The sequence below is a fragment of the Dama dama genome, chromosome 4 (assembly GCF_033118175.1).
Source record: "Dama dama isolate Ldn47 chromosome 4, ASM3311817v1, whole genome shotgun sequence".
NCBI lineage: Eukaryota > Metazoa > Chordata > Mammalia > Artiodactyla > Cervidae > Dama > Dama dama.
The window spans coordinates 62,787,366-62,806,753 of NC_083684.1; the positions used below are offsets into that span (position 1 = coordinate 62,787,366).

The 19,388-nt window shown below is 42.4% G+C and overlaps 1 protein-coding gene across 1 annotated transcript; it reads left to right on the top strand.

Annotated features, from left to right (window-relative positions):
* Window positions 1–2,450: 2,450 nt before the first annotated feature.
* On the top strand, window positions 2,451–19,071 carry LOC133055136 (zinc finger protein 502-like). Its single transcript, XM_061140588.1, has 4 exons — window positions 2,451–2,468; window positions 3,515–3,899; window positions 3,984–4,282; window positions 19,042–19,071. Exons 1-4 carry the CDS (start codon window positions 2,451–2,453, stop codon window positions 19,069–19,071), a joined length of 732 nt encoding a protein of 243 aa, XP_060996571.1.
* Window positions 19,072–19,388: the final 317 nt, after the last annotated feature.

Genomic DNA, 19,388 nt, shown 5'->3' on the forward strand with positions numbered 1-19,388 from the left:
TAGATTATATAGAGACATCTTTAAGAACAAATTTTTCTGTTCCAAAATGCTATTTTACAATGTTATGATAGTTTTGCTATACAGAAAGAAGAAGTGATACACATACACATTTCCTTTCTTGATTAGATTTCCTTCCCATCTAGGTCACCACAGAGCATTGAGTAGAGTTCCCTGTGTTCTCACCATATTTTTCAAGTGTCAATTCTCATTTGATTTGTTAAGAACTCTTACCTCATTAAATCTATCTTGTTTGTTATGAAACATCCCAGGAGTTTATCATTTATGCCATCTATTTCTGATTAGTTCTAGCTCAATATCATTTACTATTTTAGACTCTATTAGAACATGCTCAGATAACAACATGAGTGGTAAGTGGGTTAAACAATTAGTAGGCATTAGAATTTGTGTAAACATTTTCTTTGTAAATTTGATTACTTCAAGAAAAAATTAATCATTACACTGTTCAACTGCTCCTCACTTTGTTGTTCCTGCAGGTTTCTATCTTAACTTCTCCTCTGCACCATACTCCTTTGTCATCTCATCTTGTCCAATGTTCTGTGTTTGTAGTCTTTCTTCTGCAGGCTGCAGATCCTAGTTCCACTTGCTCTTGTGTCTGCTCCCTGGTGGGTGAGGTGGTCCAGAGACTTGTGCCCTTATGCCCTTGAGAGGGGGTTGATTGTTACTATTGTGACCAGAGTCTGCCCGGATCTTGAGGGCCGCTTCGCCTTTCCTCTGTGGCTGTCACTGTCTGTGGCGGGGTCTGCTTCCTGATTGGTGGAGCAGAGGCCCCAGATCTGAAATTAGCTCTGCTCTGATCTGTGGTGCTTCTGATCTAGTGGGACTGGAGCACACCCACTGGGAGGGAAGCCACTGAGTGTTGCTCCTCTGGGGATGTTCTCCTCGGAGAGTGCTCTGCGTGTCATCTTTCATGTGCTGTGCAAGCTCGCCTGTGACCCTGTGTTGGCATTGATCTTGGCCCCATCTGAACCATGGGTATCCTGGCACTTGACCCTGGTGTCTCTCAGATGTTGTTTTCACCAGGTCACCAGCAGAGATCCACTGTAGTCATATCCCAGGTGTACATTCATTGTGGAGCTGGACCCGCTGCGGTGCTATGGGGGCAATGTAGACTGTGACCTGGCCCAAATGCCTCATGTGCACCCCTACAAAGACTACAGTTGCTAAAGCCAGACTGGCCTTGACTGCCAGAGACTCATTTCCATCCAGATGTTCTGTTGGGGCTGAGTTTACCAAGCCAGTTGTGGGGTGTAACACCATGGTTTGTACAGATGCAAGGAGAGATCTCAGCTTTTCTGGCTTAGTGGCAGGGCCTTGGGGCTCAGCTGTGGTTTCAGGACCACCTGTACATTGGGACCACCCACAGGCGTGTGCTCTGAAGGTGCCCCTGGAGCCCATGAGCCTACCCTGGTGGGGAGGAGGCTGGGGAGGAGGAAGCAGCTGTGGGGGTCGTGAGATCACCCACCTGGGTGGGGGCCATTCCTAGTGCCTGGAGAGGCAGGGACAGGCACAGGGGCAGAGAGGCTGCAAGGAGGTTCTTCCCTTCAGGCATCACTGAACAGCACCGCTCTGCTTCTCTGGTGGTTCAGGCTTCCTCCACAAGCATTCCATTTGCAGAGCTCTTCCGTCCCTCCCGTTCACTCAGGATGTCTCCTCACGGCCAACCGCAGTCCTCTGCCGGGGTCTGCTCTCCGGACCCCACGTTCCAGCACCCTGCCCTTGTCTGCAGTGGAGGACACCCTTTCAGGCTAGGTGTGCTGGGCAAGGGTCATTACCCTGCGCACAGGTCTCACTCAGTCCTGCACGCTGGTTGCCGTGTTCTCTTCCCACAGAGAACGAGGCTCCCTTTCTGTCCCAACTGAACTCCCCCCAGTGAGGGGCTTCCCTGGATGTGGAGACCTCTCCTCTCTTCAGATCCCCCCAGGGTTTTGCAGGTCTCATCCTACTTCTTTTCCTCTTCCCTTTCCACCATCACTCTCTTTTCCTACCTGGCTCAGCAGGAATCTTTCTTGTCCTTTCAGGTGTCCAAGTTCCTCTGCCCGTGTTCCCCAGGGCTCTGTCAGAAGTTTTCCACTTCAAAATGTATTCTTGATGCTTTTTTGGAGAGACATGAACTCCACGTCTTCCGAATCCTCTGCCATCTTGACTCCTTCTATCTCGGTCTTAGGCTTAATCTAGCCAAGTGTATGCCAATTTTATGTAAATGGTAAACTCTATTCCCCAAGAATAGTAAGTAGAATAACTTATCATTTGGTATCTTTCAGCTGTGTCTTCTCATGACACCCAGGATTTGAGGAGCCAAAAGCCAGGCTTAGAAGATTTACTCTCAACAGCAAAGCCAGGAATATATGAAAGATTTCACCTTAGAAATTTACATTTAACCAAGGACTGGGAATCTATGAGGGCATTTAAAGAGTGGAGAGCATGTTATGATGGACACAACCAAGTTGGTACAGTTTCCCATAAAGTAAAAGTTTCTGCCAAAAGAAATCAAGGATATGAACCAAATAAGGAAAAACCAATTTCAGATGACGAATTTCCGTCATCAACATCTGCAGATAAGTGTATATTTGTCAGCAAAGATCCACATCATCTCTTGAAACATACATGTTCTCTGAAGGGAAATGTGGAAAATCTGGAAAGTCATCTAGTCTCTACTGCAAATACTCATTCAAACCTATACTCTGAGCCTAGCTGTCTATTAAATATACATTCAAACATGTCTGGAAACCAGAAACTTAAACATGAGGGGAAAAGTTCCCAATACAATCAATTTGAGGGATCCTTTAACAAGGGTTTCTTGTTCTTCAACCAGGAACTATTTTCTCCGTGTTCCACAATCTGTAATGGTGATAATAATGGGAGACCCCTTACTCAGCCATCATTGTTCAATACATATGTAGGTATAATTAGTGTGGAACAACTTTCCAAGTGTAACAAAATGAGTAATGCCTTAAGCAGGAGCTCTACCCCCAATAATTACAAGAGTATGCATGATGGAATGAGAAGCTCTTCATGCAATGAACCTGGGCATAATGTTGATCAAGTCTCATATCTCGTGAAAGAACAGGGACATCAACTTTCAGATAAGAATTCTGAACATAATAAGTGTAGGGATATATTTTATCAAAGCTCATATCTTACTATTAATACTTATAACAGTATTGATGTTGGAGAGAAGACTTATAATTGTTATGATTATGGTAAGGTTTTTAACCAGTCTTCAAAAGTTATTCAACAGCAGAATATTCAGACTAAGCGGAAACATTGCAAGTGTAATACATGTGGAAAAGTCTTTAGTAACTCACCAAATCTAAGTAGACATAGGAAAATTCATACAGGAAGGAAAGATTTCAAATGTACAGCATGTGGCCAAACCTTTAATCAGAGTTCATATTTAACTGAACATCTGGGAATCCATACTGGGGAGAAACCATACAAATGTACAGAATGTGGCAAAGCCTTTATCTGCTGTTCATGTGTTACTCAACATCAGAAAATTCATACTAGGGAGAGACCTTATAAGTGTACAGCATGTGGGAAGGCTTTTAAGAAGAGTTCAACTTTAACTCAACATCAGCGAATCCATACTGGGGAGAGACCTTATAAATGTACAGCATGTGGCAAGGCGTTTAAGCAGCTTTCAGGTTTAACTCACCATCAGCGAACCCATACTGGGGAGAGACCTTATAAATGTACAGCATGTGGCAAGGCTTTTAGGCAAAGTTCAGCTTTAACTCCACATCAGCGAATCCATACTGGGGAGAGACCACATAAATGTACAGACTGTGGCAAAGCCTTTATCAATTATTCACTTCTTACTAGACATCAACGAATTCATACTGGGGAGACACCTTATAAATGTTCAGCATGTGGCAAGGGTTTTAAGGAGAGTTCAACTTTAACTCAACATCAACGAATCCATACTGGGGAGAGACCTCATAAATGTATAACATGTGGCAAAGCCTTTATCCGTTATTCTTCTCTCACTCGACATCAACGAATCCATACTGGGGAGAGACCTTATAAATGCACAGCATGTGGCAAGGCTTTTAAGCAGAGTTCAAATTTAACTCAACATCAGCGAATCCATACCGGGGAAAGACCTTATAAATGTACAGAATGTGGCAAAGCCTTTATCTATTTTTCACTTCTTACTCAGCATCAACGAATCCATACTGGGGAGAAACCTTATAAATGTACAGACTGTGGCAAAGCCTTTTCCCAGAGTTCAGGGCTTTCTCGACATCAGAGAGTTCATACTGCAGAGAAATGTTAGAAATGTAAGGAATGTGGCAAAGCATTTCATCACAGCCATCACCTCACTCAATCAGAGAATTCATACTGCAGAGAAACCCTAGAAATGAATCAGTAGTAAAAAACTTGGTCCTAAATATACAATTTTGAAAAAATGAGTGTTTTCTTTGGAAAGATACATGAATGAAATAAAAAAATGTAGAAAACTGCTTAATCAAACATCAAATGTAACTCAATACCAGAGAATTCATACTAGAAAGAATGTCATTAGTACCACTTTTGTTGAATTACTCTAAGCAGAAACACTCTAACAAGTATCCCATAAGTAAAATACATCCAAAATTTATATGATAGTATGGATCACAAGATGAAGGGGTGGATATTTGCAGAGGTATAATTATTATTAATGTATCCCTGTTTATGTTAATATTATTTGAGATTATTAAGGAATCAAAACTAACATAATTCAACTCTGAAATTACTACATGCTGTGATTTGTTTCTATTGTATGTATGAACTTACGTTGTTGATGGTTGTTGGCCAATGGTAAGAGAAGCCCTTCTATATGAAGTGGGGCTCATTTACATTTATTGTCCAATTTATAAGATTCAGAACACAGTCATGTTATATAGGCACTAAACCTCTGAATGGAGGTATTTCTCACTGATGTCAAACACCTCTGTGGTCAGCATGATATAAGTGTTCAGGGAATAATTCAAAGTAAGACAGAAGTTTACTCTAAGTTTTCAGTAATTATGTCAGTTGCTTTTTAATCATAAAACTAGGATAGTTCATGAAAATCGAAGGTATTTTTATAACAGCAACATAGAGAAATCATGCGTATTATCTGGCAGGCTTGAAGGAAGGACATCTTCTCTTCTATCTGATGTAAGTATAGAAAACTCTTTCTGGAAAAGTCATATTAATATAATGAATGTCCATCCATGTTTACTAAATTAGCCTCCATTTTGTAAACCATATAAATCACATTCTCAGATCATTTCAGCAGAGAAACAGGACAGTTTTTAGAAGCTTGTAATGTGTATTTTAATCAAGGATCAAACAACAGTTGTAAAAGGTTTTATTCCATCTGTGTAAAATTAATGTATCTTAATTAATAAAAGTGAATGGTTTTGCAGTGTCACAATTTATGTGGAATGAATGAAGGGTTAACGCACCACCAGCATTAACCTCTCCCACCTATTTAAGGTTGCAGGAAAGGTAACCTAATGATAAACTATTTGAAGCACAGGGCGATGACATCTGTAGAAATTAGTTCCTTACTGCCGTTAAACCTCTCATAACTTCCTATATTTCCCATCATTTCTACATTGTGTCTCCACTCCCATTTTTATCTACTTGGACATCATGGTGGTTCTAGTAAGAAGGATCATACAGAGTACTGTTGAGAGCTCCCCTGAACTGCTCCATGCTGTTGTTGCCTCAGCATCTGTCTGGGGAGCAGACAGCCTGCAGGTCCTTGAACTCACACCAGCCAGTCCTGTGAGCACCTGCGCTAGATGACCCCTTCCTTGGGACCAGCAGTCTTGCTGAACCCCAGGGTCTACTGCACACGCCCCCCCTTCAGTGATCCCCTCAGAGCTCACCAGCATCCTGCTCATCTTTGTTTGAACGGACCCATCCACACTCAGCCTGTGGGACCCACAGCACTTCACCCAGGGTCAGGTCTGAACCCCAATACTGGAATTTTCTCTGCCTGGTTCTAGCCTTGTCCTTCCTCAGGGGCCCTCAAGGCTTGCTGTGAGTTCTCTGAGGACCTAGAGTCATAAACTCACCTGCTGCAATTGTCCTTTGTTCTTCTGTTAGCTAGAACTTTTCAGGGGCTCATTTAAGCAAATGGAAGTTTAACAAAGACACAAAAAGAATAATCAACAGCCATGATGGGAAAATTCTGTCTATACCAAGATTTCTAAAATCTTACCCTGTATAATTCTTAGCACATGTGTCTTGTAAGTGTTAAAGGAACTGTTTTCTCATGGCTTTGGCATACTTTGAATGCAATATATAAATATCTGAAGATATATACATAATTTATATAACACACATTGAATACAAGATATAAATATCTGAAAATATACATGTTAGCCGTGAGAAAACCAAGACGGAATATGTGAGTGTATGTATATTCTTACACATTTAACTTAGAGAATTTAGAAATGCTAGATCAAAACTGGTCATTTCAGAATTGCAGATGATTTACTACAAACTATAAAACTTGTCAATTTGTTGATTAATCTGTTTTGTCTACTTTTCATGGAATTCATTGCCTTAAATGTCAGGAGGTTATGTTTTTCAAGGAACTTCCACACGGTCCTCTCACGTGACTGCACCAGCTTACATTCCCTCCAGCCATGCAGGAGGTTCCCTGATCTCCAAGCCCCTTCGGCGTTTATGATATTATTAGTGGGCTTTTTGCTCATTGTTCTTCTGACCCACATGAGGTCATACATCACTGTAGCTTTGCTCTGCTTTTCTTATTGTTTAGCGCTGGTGAGCATCTTTTGCTTCTTGCCCATGGAAAAGAGCAAGCTGCCCCGCCCAGCCTCAGCAGCTGTGGGGCACAGGCTTAGTCTCCCCACAGCATGTGGAGTATTCCTGGACCAGGGATGAGGCCCTTGTCCCCTGCACTGTCAGATGGATTCTCCACCACTGGGTGACCAGTCTGTTTAGCTTTTTTTCCTTTTGAGACATATATATATATTTATTTATTTATTCAAATATAATTCCTTTACAATGTTGTGCTGGTTTGTGCTGTATGACATCGTCAATCAGATTTAAGTATACATAAATCTTCTCCCTCTTGGCCCTCCCTCCCGTGGTCTGCGTTTCACCCCTCTACTCAGCACAGACCACCAAGCTGAGCTCCCTGTGGTTAACAGCAGCTTTCCACCAGCTACCTAATTTCACCATCGGTTCAGTTCAGTTGCTCAGTAGTGTCTGAGTCTGCGACCCATGGAGTGCAGCACGCCAGGTCTCCCTCTCCATCACCAACTCCTGGAGCTTGCTCAAACTCATGTCCACTGAGTCAGTGATGCCATCCAACCACCTCATCCTCTGTCGGCCCCTTCTCCTCCCCCTTTCAATCTTTCCCAGCGTCAGGGGCTCTTCAAATGAGTCACTTCTTCACATCAGATGGCCAAAGTATTGAAGTTTCAGCTTCAACATCAGTCCTTCCAAAGAATATCAGGACTGATTTCCTTTAGGATGGACTGGTTGGATGTCCTTGCAGTCCAAGGGACTCTCAAGAGTCTTCTCCAACGTTTTACCCATGGTGGTGTATATATGTCAATGGTACCATTTCAATTGGTCCCCCTCTTCTTCTCCTGCTGTGTCCACGTCTGATCTCTATATTTGTGCAAATATTGTCTTAACAGATATTGACGGAATTTAAAAAATGGTATTGATGAACTTATTTACTGAGCAGGAATATAGGCGCAGAGGTAGTTCTTAAGCTTTTGCATGTTAAGCTTTAAGGCATAAAATAAATTGACAATCATTCCATGCATTTTACTGTTGTAGCCATGCGTTCTGGGAAACAAACTGACTCAGAAGGACAATGCAGATAGTGGAGTGCAGTTTATTACACTGGTGGGTCCAAGGCAGAGTCTCCTCTTATCCAAGGACCCCAAACAGTTTTTGTGAAAACTTTATATACCCTAAGTGTACTTGTTCAAATCCACCTCCCCAACTCCTTGAAACTAGTCTGGACAAGGTAAAACAGAGATATGATCAAAGTTAACCCATGATTCTTGTGTCACAGGACTAAATAAACAGTGGATATTTATGAACAGGCCTGTGGTCATATCCCAATAAACAGAATGGAATTTACCATTTTGTTGTATTACAGAGATAATTACCATATTCTTTTAGGCAACAGAGTCCAAATACAACTCCTGAGGCTCTTTTATGGGGGGCCGGGGTGGGATCTGATTTTCCATTGGTATGCCATTTCTGTAGACAGCAGGACACAAAGTTCAGAGTCCACTGGGAGGGTAACCATGCCTTTAGCCTAATGCTCACAGCCTGGTCTAGGATGGAGTCCAGCTCTGTCTGTTTCCTCCTTCATTACCAAGTGAAAGAAGCCTATTTGAAAATGCTACAAAAAGTAGGATTTTTACAATAAGACTTTCTGGTGTAGGTAAATGTTCTTATCTGTGCTCAGTTGTGTCTGAGTATCTGTGATCCCAGGGGCTGTAGCCTGTCATGCTCACCTCTCTCCATTGATTTCCCAGGAAAGGATACTGGAGTGGGTTGCCATCTCTTCCTCCAGGGGATCTTCCTGATCCACGGATCGAACCCGCATCACCTCGATAACCTGTATCAGCAGGCAGATTCCTTACCACTCAGTCACCTGGGAATCTACTAAGAAATATAGAAGAGATTAAAAAGGTCCATGATTACTGTGGGATTCAAAGGAGGGACTATGAACATCCTAAGTCTAGAGAACTTTCAGGACCATGAAATAATTTGTGTTAAATTGTCATGATGGACACATGTTATTAAACATTTATCTAGAGGTATGGAGTGCACATTCCTAAAAGAGGAACAGAGGGTTAAACTAGAGAATTTATCTATTTATTGCCCACGTAGATTCAGCAGTGGTAACAAATGCTCACTCTGGTGGGGAAAGCTAAGTAGGGAGATTGTCCACATGTGGGAACAAGAGGTATATGGGAAATGTCTATACTTTATTCTCAAATCTGCAGTGAAATAAATCTTCTACAAGTTTGTAGAAGTTTGCACTGGTGAATGCAGACTGAATATTTTTTAGAATATATAATATGAGAAAGATGAATACGCTTCTATCTTTAATTTTTCCTTGGTCATTATGCTTTAAAGAAAGTTTGTACTGGTGAATGCAGACTGAATATTTTTTAGAATATATAATATGAGAAAGATGAATATGCTTCTATCTTTAATTTTTCCTTGGTCATTATGCTTTAAAGATGTGGGAAAATAGAGCTCTCTAAATGGAGGAGACAACGAACTGTAGCAGTTGATTCATAAAACCTAGGAAAACACACAGGAAGTAAAACAACAACATTCTCACGTGTTAATTCATGTTTAATGTAACTTATGACAACACCGATCATTACTTCCTTGGTTGGTCATCAGATAGGATTTAGGGCATCGTTTTCAGAGGCATTTGGCTCCGCCCATACGCACTGTGAACCTAGCGTGTCCAGCTCACTTCAGTTCAGCTCAGTTCAGGTGCTCAGTCGCCCTGGACTGCAGCACGCCAGGCCTCCTGCTGCCCCTCGTTTCTTCTCCAAGAAAGCGGGGATGGAAGTGCCTCCAGGCTCTAGGTCTCTGAAGTTGGAGCTGCCACGCCTGCAGAGAGGTGGTCACAAAGCAAATCATTTCGTGAAAACCTGTGTCCCCAGGCTGCAGAGGCGGGTGAACAAAACTAAGGACAGGGGAGATATTTGGGAAGAATTCTGCAAGTAAAGCCTGGCAGGAACCCAAGACCCCCAGGTGATTCCCACGAAACACTCACCTCTCCCCTCCCAACCCCAAGGATACAGGCAGGCTGTGGACGACCACACCCATCCTAGAAAGAGCCCCTCCCCAGGGAATCAGGTTGACCTTCTTTGTTTCTAGAAGTTCCCTCCCTAAACACTCCCTTCCTGAGGTCTCAGGTGTGAGGTTCCCCCTCAGGGCTCTGAATGCGAGTCTTCCTCTTAAATTTCTTTGACAACCCTACTAGGGTGGGTCCGGTAGTACAGAAGGAGGGCCCACTGTCTCTCGTGAACTGTTCTCTGTAACTCGAAAAGGAAGGAGAAGAACTAGCCCAGACGATCAGCAAGTAGTGTAGAGCACAAGGATGTGATTAGCATTATCAGGTTAGTCTTGATTCCCCACTACAGATTGGGAACACAGAAAGTCGAGAAGGATCTCAGAAAAGGGTGAGGGAAACAGGAAAACTTTTTCTTCTCTTTCCCTGCAGCAGTTGCAGGTTAAACAGCTGCATGGATGCCTTTGAAGGTATTTTCTCAAGATGCAGATGTGAGTTTGCGACGTAACATCCCCAGAGAAGACGCAGAGCAGGAGGAAGAAGAGGAGGAAATGGCAGCTTCTCAGGTAGGAGTCCTGTCCCGGGTCTGGGGCTGTGTCTGCTTTTCTTCCTGAAATGCCTGGACTGAGAACCTGCAAACCTTTAGTTCTCTGCTTCTAACTTTTCTGCCTGGGTGTTCGTTATCAACTTCTTTATTTTTTCCTTTTCTTCGTATCATAGTGAAGCCTGGCTCTTTAGACCACTTCTTCTTTGAGTCCCAGAATCTTGTCTCTCTTGTGTGTATCCTGGCTTTCTACGGAGCATGATGAATTCTCAACATGAATTAGCGACTTTCAACTGGTGAATATATTCCCTTTGTGAGAGGCACTGGTATCCGAGATTCCCACTGGGATGTGGTTCGGTGTTGGGATCTTAGGGAACTAGGGGAAATGCCGTGATGAGTTTACATATGGATGCCATTTCAGCTCTTTAGGAGGTAGAAAATGCCCTTATATACTGAATAAACTCAGTGATCCAGAATTTTTCAGAAAATGCTCAGAAATAAAAAGAAAACTAGGCGATACTGTCCTCTGTAATGCTAAGACTTAGTAGTTAAACACATTGTTAGGTAGTTAGAATAGGGAAAAAGAGTCCAAAATGGCGGTGGCTAAAAGACCTGGAAGGGAAAGCCCGCGAAAATAGAACAAAGGAAGGTCCTATGACTGGACTGAGAACCTCAGGTAAAACAAACAACGCGCCTGCCTAGGCCCGATTTACATAAGACAGACCCAGGGGCAGAGAAACAGATAAAAAGAGGAGCCAAAGCCCTCTTCCTTCTCTCTCTCTCTCCCGCGCGTTGGGGCGATCTTCTTTTTGTGTCTTGGGATCGACATGTCCTCAGAACTCAAAGATGGATTTTCCGGCCATTATCTAAATAAATAGAGGTGTAACACTGATTTATTTAAGAGCTATAACACGGTCTGTCCTCCGAGAGCTCTGACCCGCCAAGGGTCTTTAATGTCCGTCACTCCAAATTTTTGTTGTGACGAAACAAAGAACCGAGGAATATACACTTTCGTGACAACATTGTAAGGATACAAAACAGAGGAAGTATATATGAAATGAAGTTTGCATAACACTGATATTTCTTATGTCAGGTACAAGTTATAAATTCCTTATTTTTTCCGAAATGCCCAGGTTCTGATAGTGCATCTTCCGTGTGATCCATTTACACCATGACAGATGATGTCCACTGGCTCTGGTGATTTCTCTTAGATTATCAGGCTATAAAGTTCTTTTTTTTTTTCCGTCTGTCTTTAGACAAGGCTGTGGAAAAGTGGAATGACGAACGTGAAAACCCTCACAGTTAATGGAGAAACTCCACATCTTCTTGGTTTCTCTTTGCTTTGGAGAATGAACACTCACTGTGTTGATGATAGATACTGGGTTTTGGGAGTGGGAGTTTTCATCACTCAAGCCCAAGTGTGATGTTTCCAGTACACTCCACGCTCATATCACAGACACGGTCTTACTCACATTTTTGCATTTTTTAATCAAAATATTTGCAACAATCTTATTGGTGCTAATCTGTTTTCACCTGTGTTGAATGTCTAAGATACAGCTCTATAAAATGATCCAGTTTTTCAAGAAATTAAAATTTTAGAACCAAGAGCTCTAATTTATCTCATACCATTGTATATGTTTGCACCCTAGTGTATTTAAAATATACAAAGAATATCATACACAAGTAGATCTATATATTTTAACCCATTTAAAAGAATCTCAATTTTATTGACATGAATATGAATGACTGAACTGAACTGAACTGAACTGATTTTATTGATATGAGTATGAATGAAGTCTGCTGAACTGAACTGAATATGAATCAGTTCAGTTCAGTCGCTCATTCGTGTCTGACTCTTTGCGACCCCATGAACCGCAGCACTCCAGGTCTCCCTGTCCATCACCAACTTCTGGAGTTTACCCAAACTCACGTCCATTGAGTCAGTGATGCCATCTAACCATCTCATCCTCTGTCGTCCCCTTCTTCTCCTGCCTTCAATCTTTCCCAACATCAGGGTCTTTTCAGATGAGTCAGTTTTTCGCATCAGATGGCCAAAATACTGGAGTTTCAGCTTGAACATCCGTCCTTCCAATGAACTTCCAGACTGATTTCCTTTAGGATGGACTGATTGCATCTCCTTGCAGGCCAAGGGACTCTGAAGAGTATTCTCCAACACCACCGTTCAAAGTATCAATTCTTCTGTGCTCAGCTTTCTTTATAGTCCAACTCTCACATCCATACATGACTATTGGAAAAACCATAGCCTTGACTAGATGGACCTTTGTGGACAGAATAATGTTTCTGCTTTTTAATATGCTGTCTAGGTTGGTCATAACTTTCCTTGCAAGGAGTAAGCGTCTTTTAATTTCATGACTACAGTCACCATCTGCAGTGATTTTGAAGCCACCAAAAATAAAGTCAGCCAGTGTTTCCACTCTTTCCCCATCTATTTGCTATGAAGTGATGGGACCGGATGCCGTCATCTTAGTTTTCTAATGTTAGCTTTTCCTTAATACTCTTAGTCAGTATGTAGCCTCATTTTAATATATGTCTGTATGCAGGAAAATGTTAAAACATTTTTTCCCCTTGTTTTGGTATTCTCCCCAGTTATATAAATTTCTTTTTAAAAAATACACGTCTTTATGTTTGACTGAGTTGTGTCTTGGTCGTAGCCTGCAGAAACTTGGAGCCATGTGGGAGACTTTGTTGCAGCAGGCAAACTTTAGCTGTGCCGTGTGGCATCTAGTTCCCTAACAAGGGACTGAACCCAGCCCCCTGACTTGGGAGGTCAGACTACCAGGGAAGACCCTAGAAAAACTCCTATACACTTTCTTTAGTGTTGTCTCTGTGTATTTGTGTTTTACCAGTTAAATTTTAGTTCACATAAATTGAAGCAAAATTCAAGATCTGTCATTTAATGAATGTTTGACAAAATATTTGCAAAACGGTGGAACAACAATGTTGTTGATTTTATATTATTTATGTGATGCATTCAAGACCCTGTAAAAACTTTTAGAAAGACATATAGTATATACTAAATAGTACAAAGGATTATTGCTGCTATGGGTACTATTCTATCAGACCTGTCAATTTTGTGAAACACTTAAAATTCAATGTTAAGTATCAATTCTTACCTTAGTGGTCTACCTCTTTGCTATTCAGAACAGTCATTCATGTATCAGAATTTTCAATACTACTAGTTAAAATAAGCTTGTTAAAAATGTGGCACATTGGCCCCACTGCAGAATTCTTACATCAGAGCATCATGCTTTTTAAAAATATTTCCTGTTTCCTTGATAGGAGGCTTCCCTGGTGGCTCAGATGGTGAAGAATCTGCCTGCAATGTGGGAGACCCGGGTCCGTTCCCTTGGTGGGGAAGATTGCCGTGGAGAAGGAAATTACAACTCACTGCAGTATTCTTGCCTGAAAAATCCCATGGACAGAGAAGCCTGGCATGCTACAGTCCAGGGGGTCGGAAAGAATCAGACATGACTGAGTGACTAACACGCTTTCATTGATAGACAGTTTATCCTGGGTCACACGAGTACAACTCTCAAAAATAGATAGGTCATTGTTGATGTGATTCTTTTATAATTTTTCTTCCAGATCAGAATAGTTTGTATAGTGGTCTGTGGATCATGTCTCATTCTCTTTTCCTAGGCTTATAAATACTGTGGAACATACAGCAGTATAAAAATTATATTCTTGTGTAACACCAGACATTCTCCTATATCAAAACCATTTCTCTTGCTGGTTTCATCTTGGGTCACATTAGGAAGTCTTCCTAGGTCCACATGGCTCATGTCCTTTATATTTCAGGGGCTGCTGACGTTCCAGGATGTGACCATAGATTTCACTCAAGAGGAGTGGGAATGCCTGGACCTCGGTCAGCGGGAATTGTACAGGGACGTGATGTTAGAGAACTACGGGAATCTGGCCTGCTTGGGTGAGGATCACTTGCTTCCAGAATCCCTTATGTATCCTCAGGGTTTTTGTTCCTTCATTCTACAATGTTTCCAGGAATTTTCTGCTTTGTCCAGTAGAGGTTAAGATCCCTACTTTCTAGGGGAAAGTAACCTTTCTTGATGTAATCTGCCTCCTTGTTGTTCAGTCGCTAAGTCATGTCCATCTCTTTGCGATCCCGTGGAATGCAGCAAGCCAGGCTTCCCTAGCCTTCCTTAACTCCCAGAGTTTGCTCACATTCATATCCACTGAGTCAATAATGCTATTCAACCATCTCATCTTCTGCCACTCCCTTCTCCTGCCCTCAATTTTCCCCAGCATCAGGGTCTTTTCCAATGAATTGGCTCTTCGCATCAGGTGTCCGAAGTATTGGAGCTTCAGCATCAGTCCTTCCAATGAATATTCAGGGTTGATTTCTTTAGGATTGACAGGTGTGACCTCCTTGCTGACCAAGGGACTCTCAAGAGTCTTCTCCAGCACCACAGTTCGAAGACATCAATTCTTTGATGCTCAGCCTTCTTTATGTTCCACATATCACATCCATACATGACTATTGAAAAAACCATACCTTGACCTTTGTTTGCAAAGTGATGTCTCTGCTTTTTAATATGCTGTCTTTGTCATAGCTTTTCTTGCAAAGGGCAAGCATCTTTTAATTTCATGGCTGCAGTCACCATCTGCAGTAATTTTGGAGCCCACCGCCCCTCCCAAAATTAAATTTGTCACTGTTTCCACTTTTCCCCTATATATTTGCCATGAAGTGAAGAGACTGGATGCCATGATCTTAGTTTTCTGAATGTTGAGTTTTAAGCCACCGTTTTCACTCTCCTCTTCCACCCCCATCAAGAGCCTTTTTAGTTCCTCTTCCATTTTTGCCATTAAAGTGATATCATCTGTCTATCTGAGGTTGTTGATATCTCTCCTGGTAATCTTGATTCATCCAACCCAGCATTTCACATGATGTACTCTGCATAGAAATTAAATAAGCAAGGTGGCCATGTACAGTCTTGATGTACTCCTTTCCCAATCCTCCACCAGTCAACTGTTCCATGTATGATTCTAACTGTTGCTTCTTGAACTGCATATTCTTCATTCTAGGTTGGTGGTAATTCTGTAAGTTCTGTGGTATCAAATAGTGCCACTCTCCGCTTAAAACCGGAACTCCACTGTGTCCTTTTCCTTAGTAGTACTTGAGCATAGTATCAGAATCTGATTTTGATGCATTTGTCTTTTAAAGATGCTTCTTATTTCACCAATAAACTATTTGGCGAAATCATTTTTTAATGCTATTTTAACTTTCTACCTTGACTTCTCTTTCACCTGAACACATATTGGATTGGAAATTGATGAATATCTCAGAAAACACATATTCCTTTTTCTGATGAACAGGTCTTGTGGTCTCTAAGCCGGACCTGGTCTTGTTTCTGGAGCAAATGAAGGATCCCTGGGATGTAAGGAGAATGGACACAGCCATACATCTAGGTATGTGTCTATGGATGAAGCAGATAAGTCAGGTGAGAGGGACAAGCATTGGGCAGGAAGTCATACTTTGCTGTCTGGTTTGAGAACATCTGCTTCAGTGGAGATGATTTTGGATTAGCTTAGGTTTATTTCTGTCACTGTCATAGAGCGTCATCTCCTGACCCATTCCTGATTCTTTTTCATCATTTATGTATTTTTCTCCAGTGATTAATTTTCACATTCACAGTTAGAACCAAAATACTCTCTTGGCCTGGAACAACTCACATGACCTAAAAACCCGTCCATTTTGGGGAGGTTTTAGAAAAACTGCATATTTCTTAGTAACTATATTAAGCACTTTTAAAAGTGCTAATTCTGTCCGTAGTCAGAAGTGTGTGGGTGGAGCTGTGAAAAAATTTCCAAACTTCTAGGAATACTGGGGACAGATGTTTTTTTGTTTTTTACCATATTATTTCGAGTCCACTGGAAACTACACATATGACCTTAGAAATTTCATACTCAAATTCTTTCTTCACTTCCTTGTGACAGCCATGCTTTCCGGGACACAAACTCACTCAGAAGGACAATGCAGATAGTGAGTGCAGTTTATTACACCAGAGGGCCCAAGGCAGAGTCTCCTCTTAGCCAAGGGCCCTGACCAGCATTTGTGAAAATCTTTTATACCCCATGTGTTCGTGTCCAAACCCACCACCCCAATCCCTTGATGCTTACAAAGGAAGGGTAAATACAATCACAATAATCCCATCGTTCACGTGTTATGTGTTCAAACAGTTAATAATCAATAAGCCCATGGTTACATTCCAAGCAGTTAATAACCGATAAACCTGTGCTTACAGTCTGATAGATAGTGCCTGGAGGCAGGGGTGATTAGTGTGTGTTTTCTCTTAGGTGATGAGTAACCTGGGTATGATCTTCAAGGTTTCCCTGTCCGGAGGGGGTCTTATCCTTCCATTGTCGTTCCCACAGGCACTAAGCAGAGAGTTCAGAGTCCACTGGAGAGGTGGCCGAGCATGATCAGCACAGACAGGCCTGAGATGGAGCCCAGGCCCTATGAATTCCTTCTTCATTCCCCCCTCTTGATGTTCTTAACTCATATTATTGCAGCCTGGCTCTCGAATTGCCAATTAGGGAGAATGACCTCAACCTTTGGGTTACAAAGTTTATAATACATTGTAAAATTCAGGGTCCACAAAGCAGAACTATCAAGGCAACTCTAATAGTGGTAAATATAGTTTTCCACCAATCGCTCTTTACCCAAGATAGGACCAAAATCCAGAAACGAATGTTCTCATTTGACATTGCTTTTACCTGGTTTTTCATGACATCTAAAGTAGTCGATACATTGTCAGATAAGTCAGGAATGTATACACAACATTCAACCTTACTTATAGCACAGGTCCCTCCTTGAGCAGCTGTGAGTATGTCCAAAGCCATTTTATTATGAATTAGTGCTTTTCTCATTTAGATTTGCTCTTCATTTAAGGCTTGGATAGCTTCTGTTCTATCTAGGAGGGCCTGTTTGTGAAATTAGTCAAGGCCTCTACTTTAATCATAATATATTTGTTGACCCTACAGAGGGTACGAAAAAGGCAGCAGTATACTCATACCATTGAAACACAGATCTTGTCCACCTAGCATGTAAATAAGGTAGATTTACTGGGTCTTGTTGTAGGTTAGGCTTTTGCAACATTAGCATTTATATCAAATGTAAACCCATGACCCGAGTCTATTGACTGTAGGTCTTACAGCAAGAGAGCAAGGAGAGGTAATGATTGACAAGAGAGAGGAATGTCTCTTTGTCATCCCAGAAAAGGGCAGAGTGGTTTAAAATCAGCTTGGCGGAGCGGTGACACCCACCAAGGAAGTCCATCCTTCACAGACAGAGGCATAGTCCTATATACCCATAAGCTGTAGGTGTTGTGGAAGTCCGTGTAGGAATGTGCCCATGAGGTGAAAACGTTGTCCTGAGTTGAGACAGAAGTTAAATTCAAAATCACGTTGATGAGGCCAAGCAGCAGGAGTTGATTGTGCGGCTTCATCCTGAAGGGGCTCGTCCGGGATCTTCTTTTCCTTCTTCTGAAGGATGGTCTTAGTCTCTTGAGGGTCAGTGGGGTCCCTCTGTGCAGTCCACTCAGCGTTTTCTGGGTCTGCGTGGTGTGCTGTCTTCACCCTCGTATGATGGATCAAGGGACAATACCTGCAACTTTAACTGCAGTAGGGGTAGTTAGAATAACATAAGGGCCCTTTCACCAAGGGGTTAGCAAATCATGTTTCCAATCTTTAACCCATACTTGGTCACCAAGTGTAAACTCATGAATCTGTTCCCCAAGGGGGAACAGCACCCTTTCTTGTACAAACTTAGTTACCTGATTTATTACCTTACCCAGTTCCATCTGCTGTGAAATCCTATCCCCCCTTACCTGAGGCAAATTTGTTGACACCTGTTTTATTATGGGAGGAGGCCTCCCACACACAATTTCGTATGGAGAATAGCCTTGGGACTGTGGGGTCATCCTGAGTCTGAGCAGAGCCATCGGAAGCAAGTCCACCCAGTAGCAGTCAGTCTCTATGATCCACTTGCAGAGTCTCTTTAAGTGTCCGGTTGGTTCATTCCACCATCTCGCAACTCTGGGTCTATATGCGGTGTGCAGTTTCCATTTGATGTTTAAAGTTCTGGTTACTTGTACTAAATCAGCTACAAAAGCTGGACCATTGCCTGATCCAATGCTGGTAGGAAATCCAAATCTGGGAACTCTTTCCCTAAGCAGGCGCCAGGCTACGTCTGATGTTCTTTCAGTCCAGGTAGGAAAAGCTTTTGCCCATCTCGGGATCGTACATACCATGGCCAGCAGATAATGGTAGTGTCAATGAGGTTTCATTTCAGTGAAGTCCACTCCCAGGTGTTCAAGGGGCAGTGTGTCTTTCAGCTGAATACCCGGAGGATTTTGTCTGAATCCCCGAGAGGTAGCATTAACCTCTGAGCAGGCAGCATGGCCTAGGTGGATCGCTTGGTGTGTCTGGCTTACCTGAGTGTGCGCCAGCTCCTCCAGTACCAATAATTTGCCACTTGGCAATTCCCACCATCCCTTTTCAGACTTGATGGCCCCTTCCGCTTTGGCTAACCTGACAGCCATTTTCCTTGTTTTATCAGGCTAGTGCCATCAGTATATAGGACCCAATTAGGGTCTGGAACCTTGAGCCCTTTAAAACAAGCCCCAGATACCTTACCTCCTCTTTGTAGATCTGTGCCTTCTTCTTCGACACCGGGTAACCTGCTTACATCAACAGCTGGAGCAGTGCTTTTGTCCCTTTCCAGCATTTTCCCTCGGTCTCCGCAGCCAGCAGGAGGTCATCCCTGTATTGTAGGAGCCAACATCCATACTCTTCCGGATGGAATGAGTCCAGGTCAGAAGCCAAGGCTTCCCCAAAGATGGCTGGGAAGTTTTTAACCCCTTGTGGGGGAGTCCAGATGAGCTGTTGTTTGGTGCTCCCGACTGGATCTTCCCATTCAAAGGCAAAGATGGGCTGTGACGCTGGGGCAAGGCGTGTGCAGAAGAAGGCATCCTTGAGATCTAGGCAAGTGTAAAC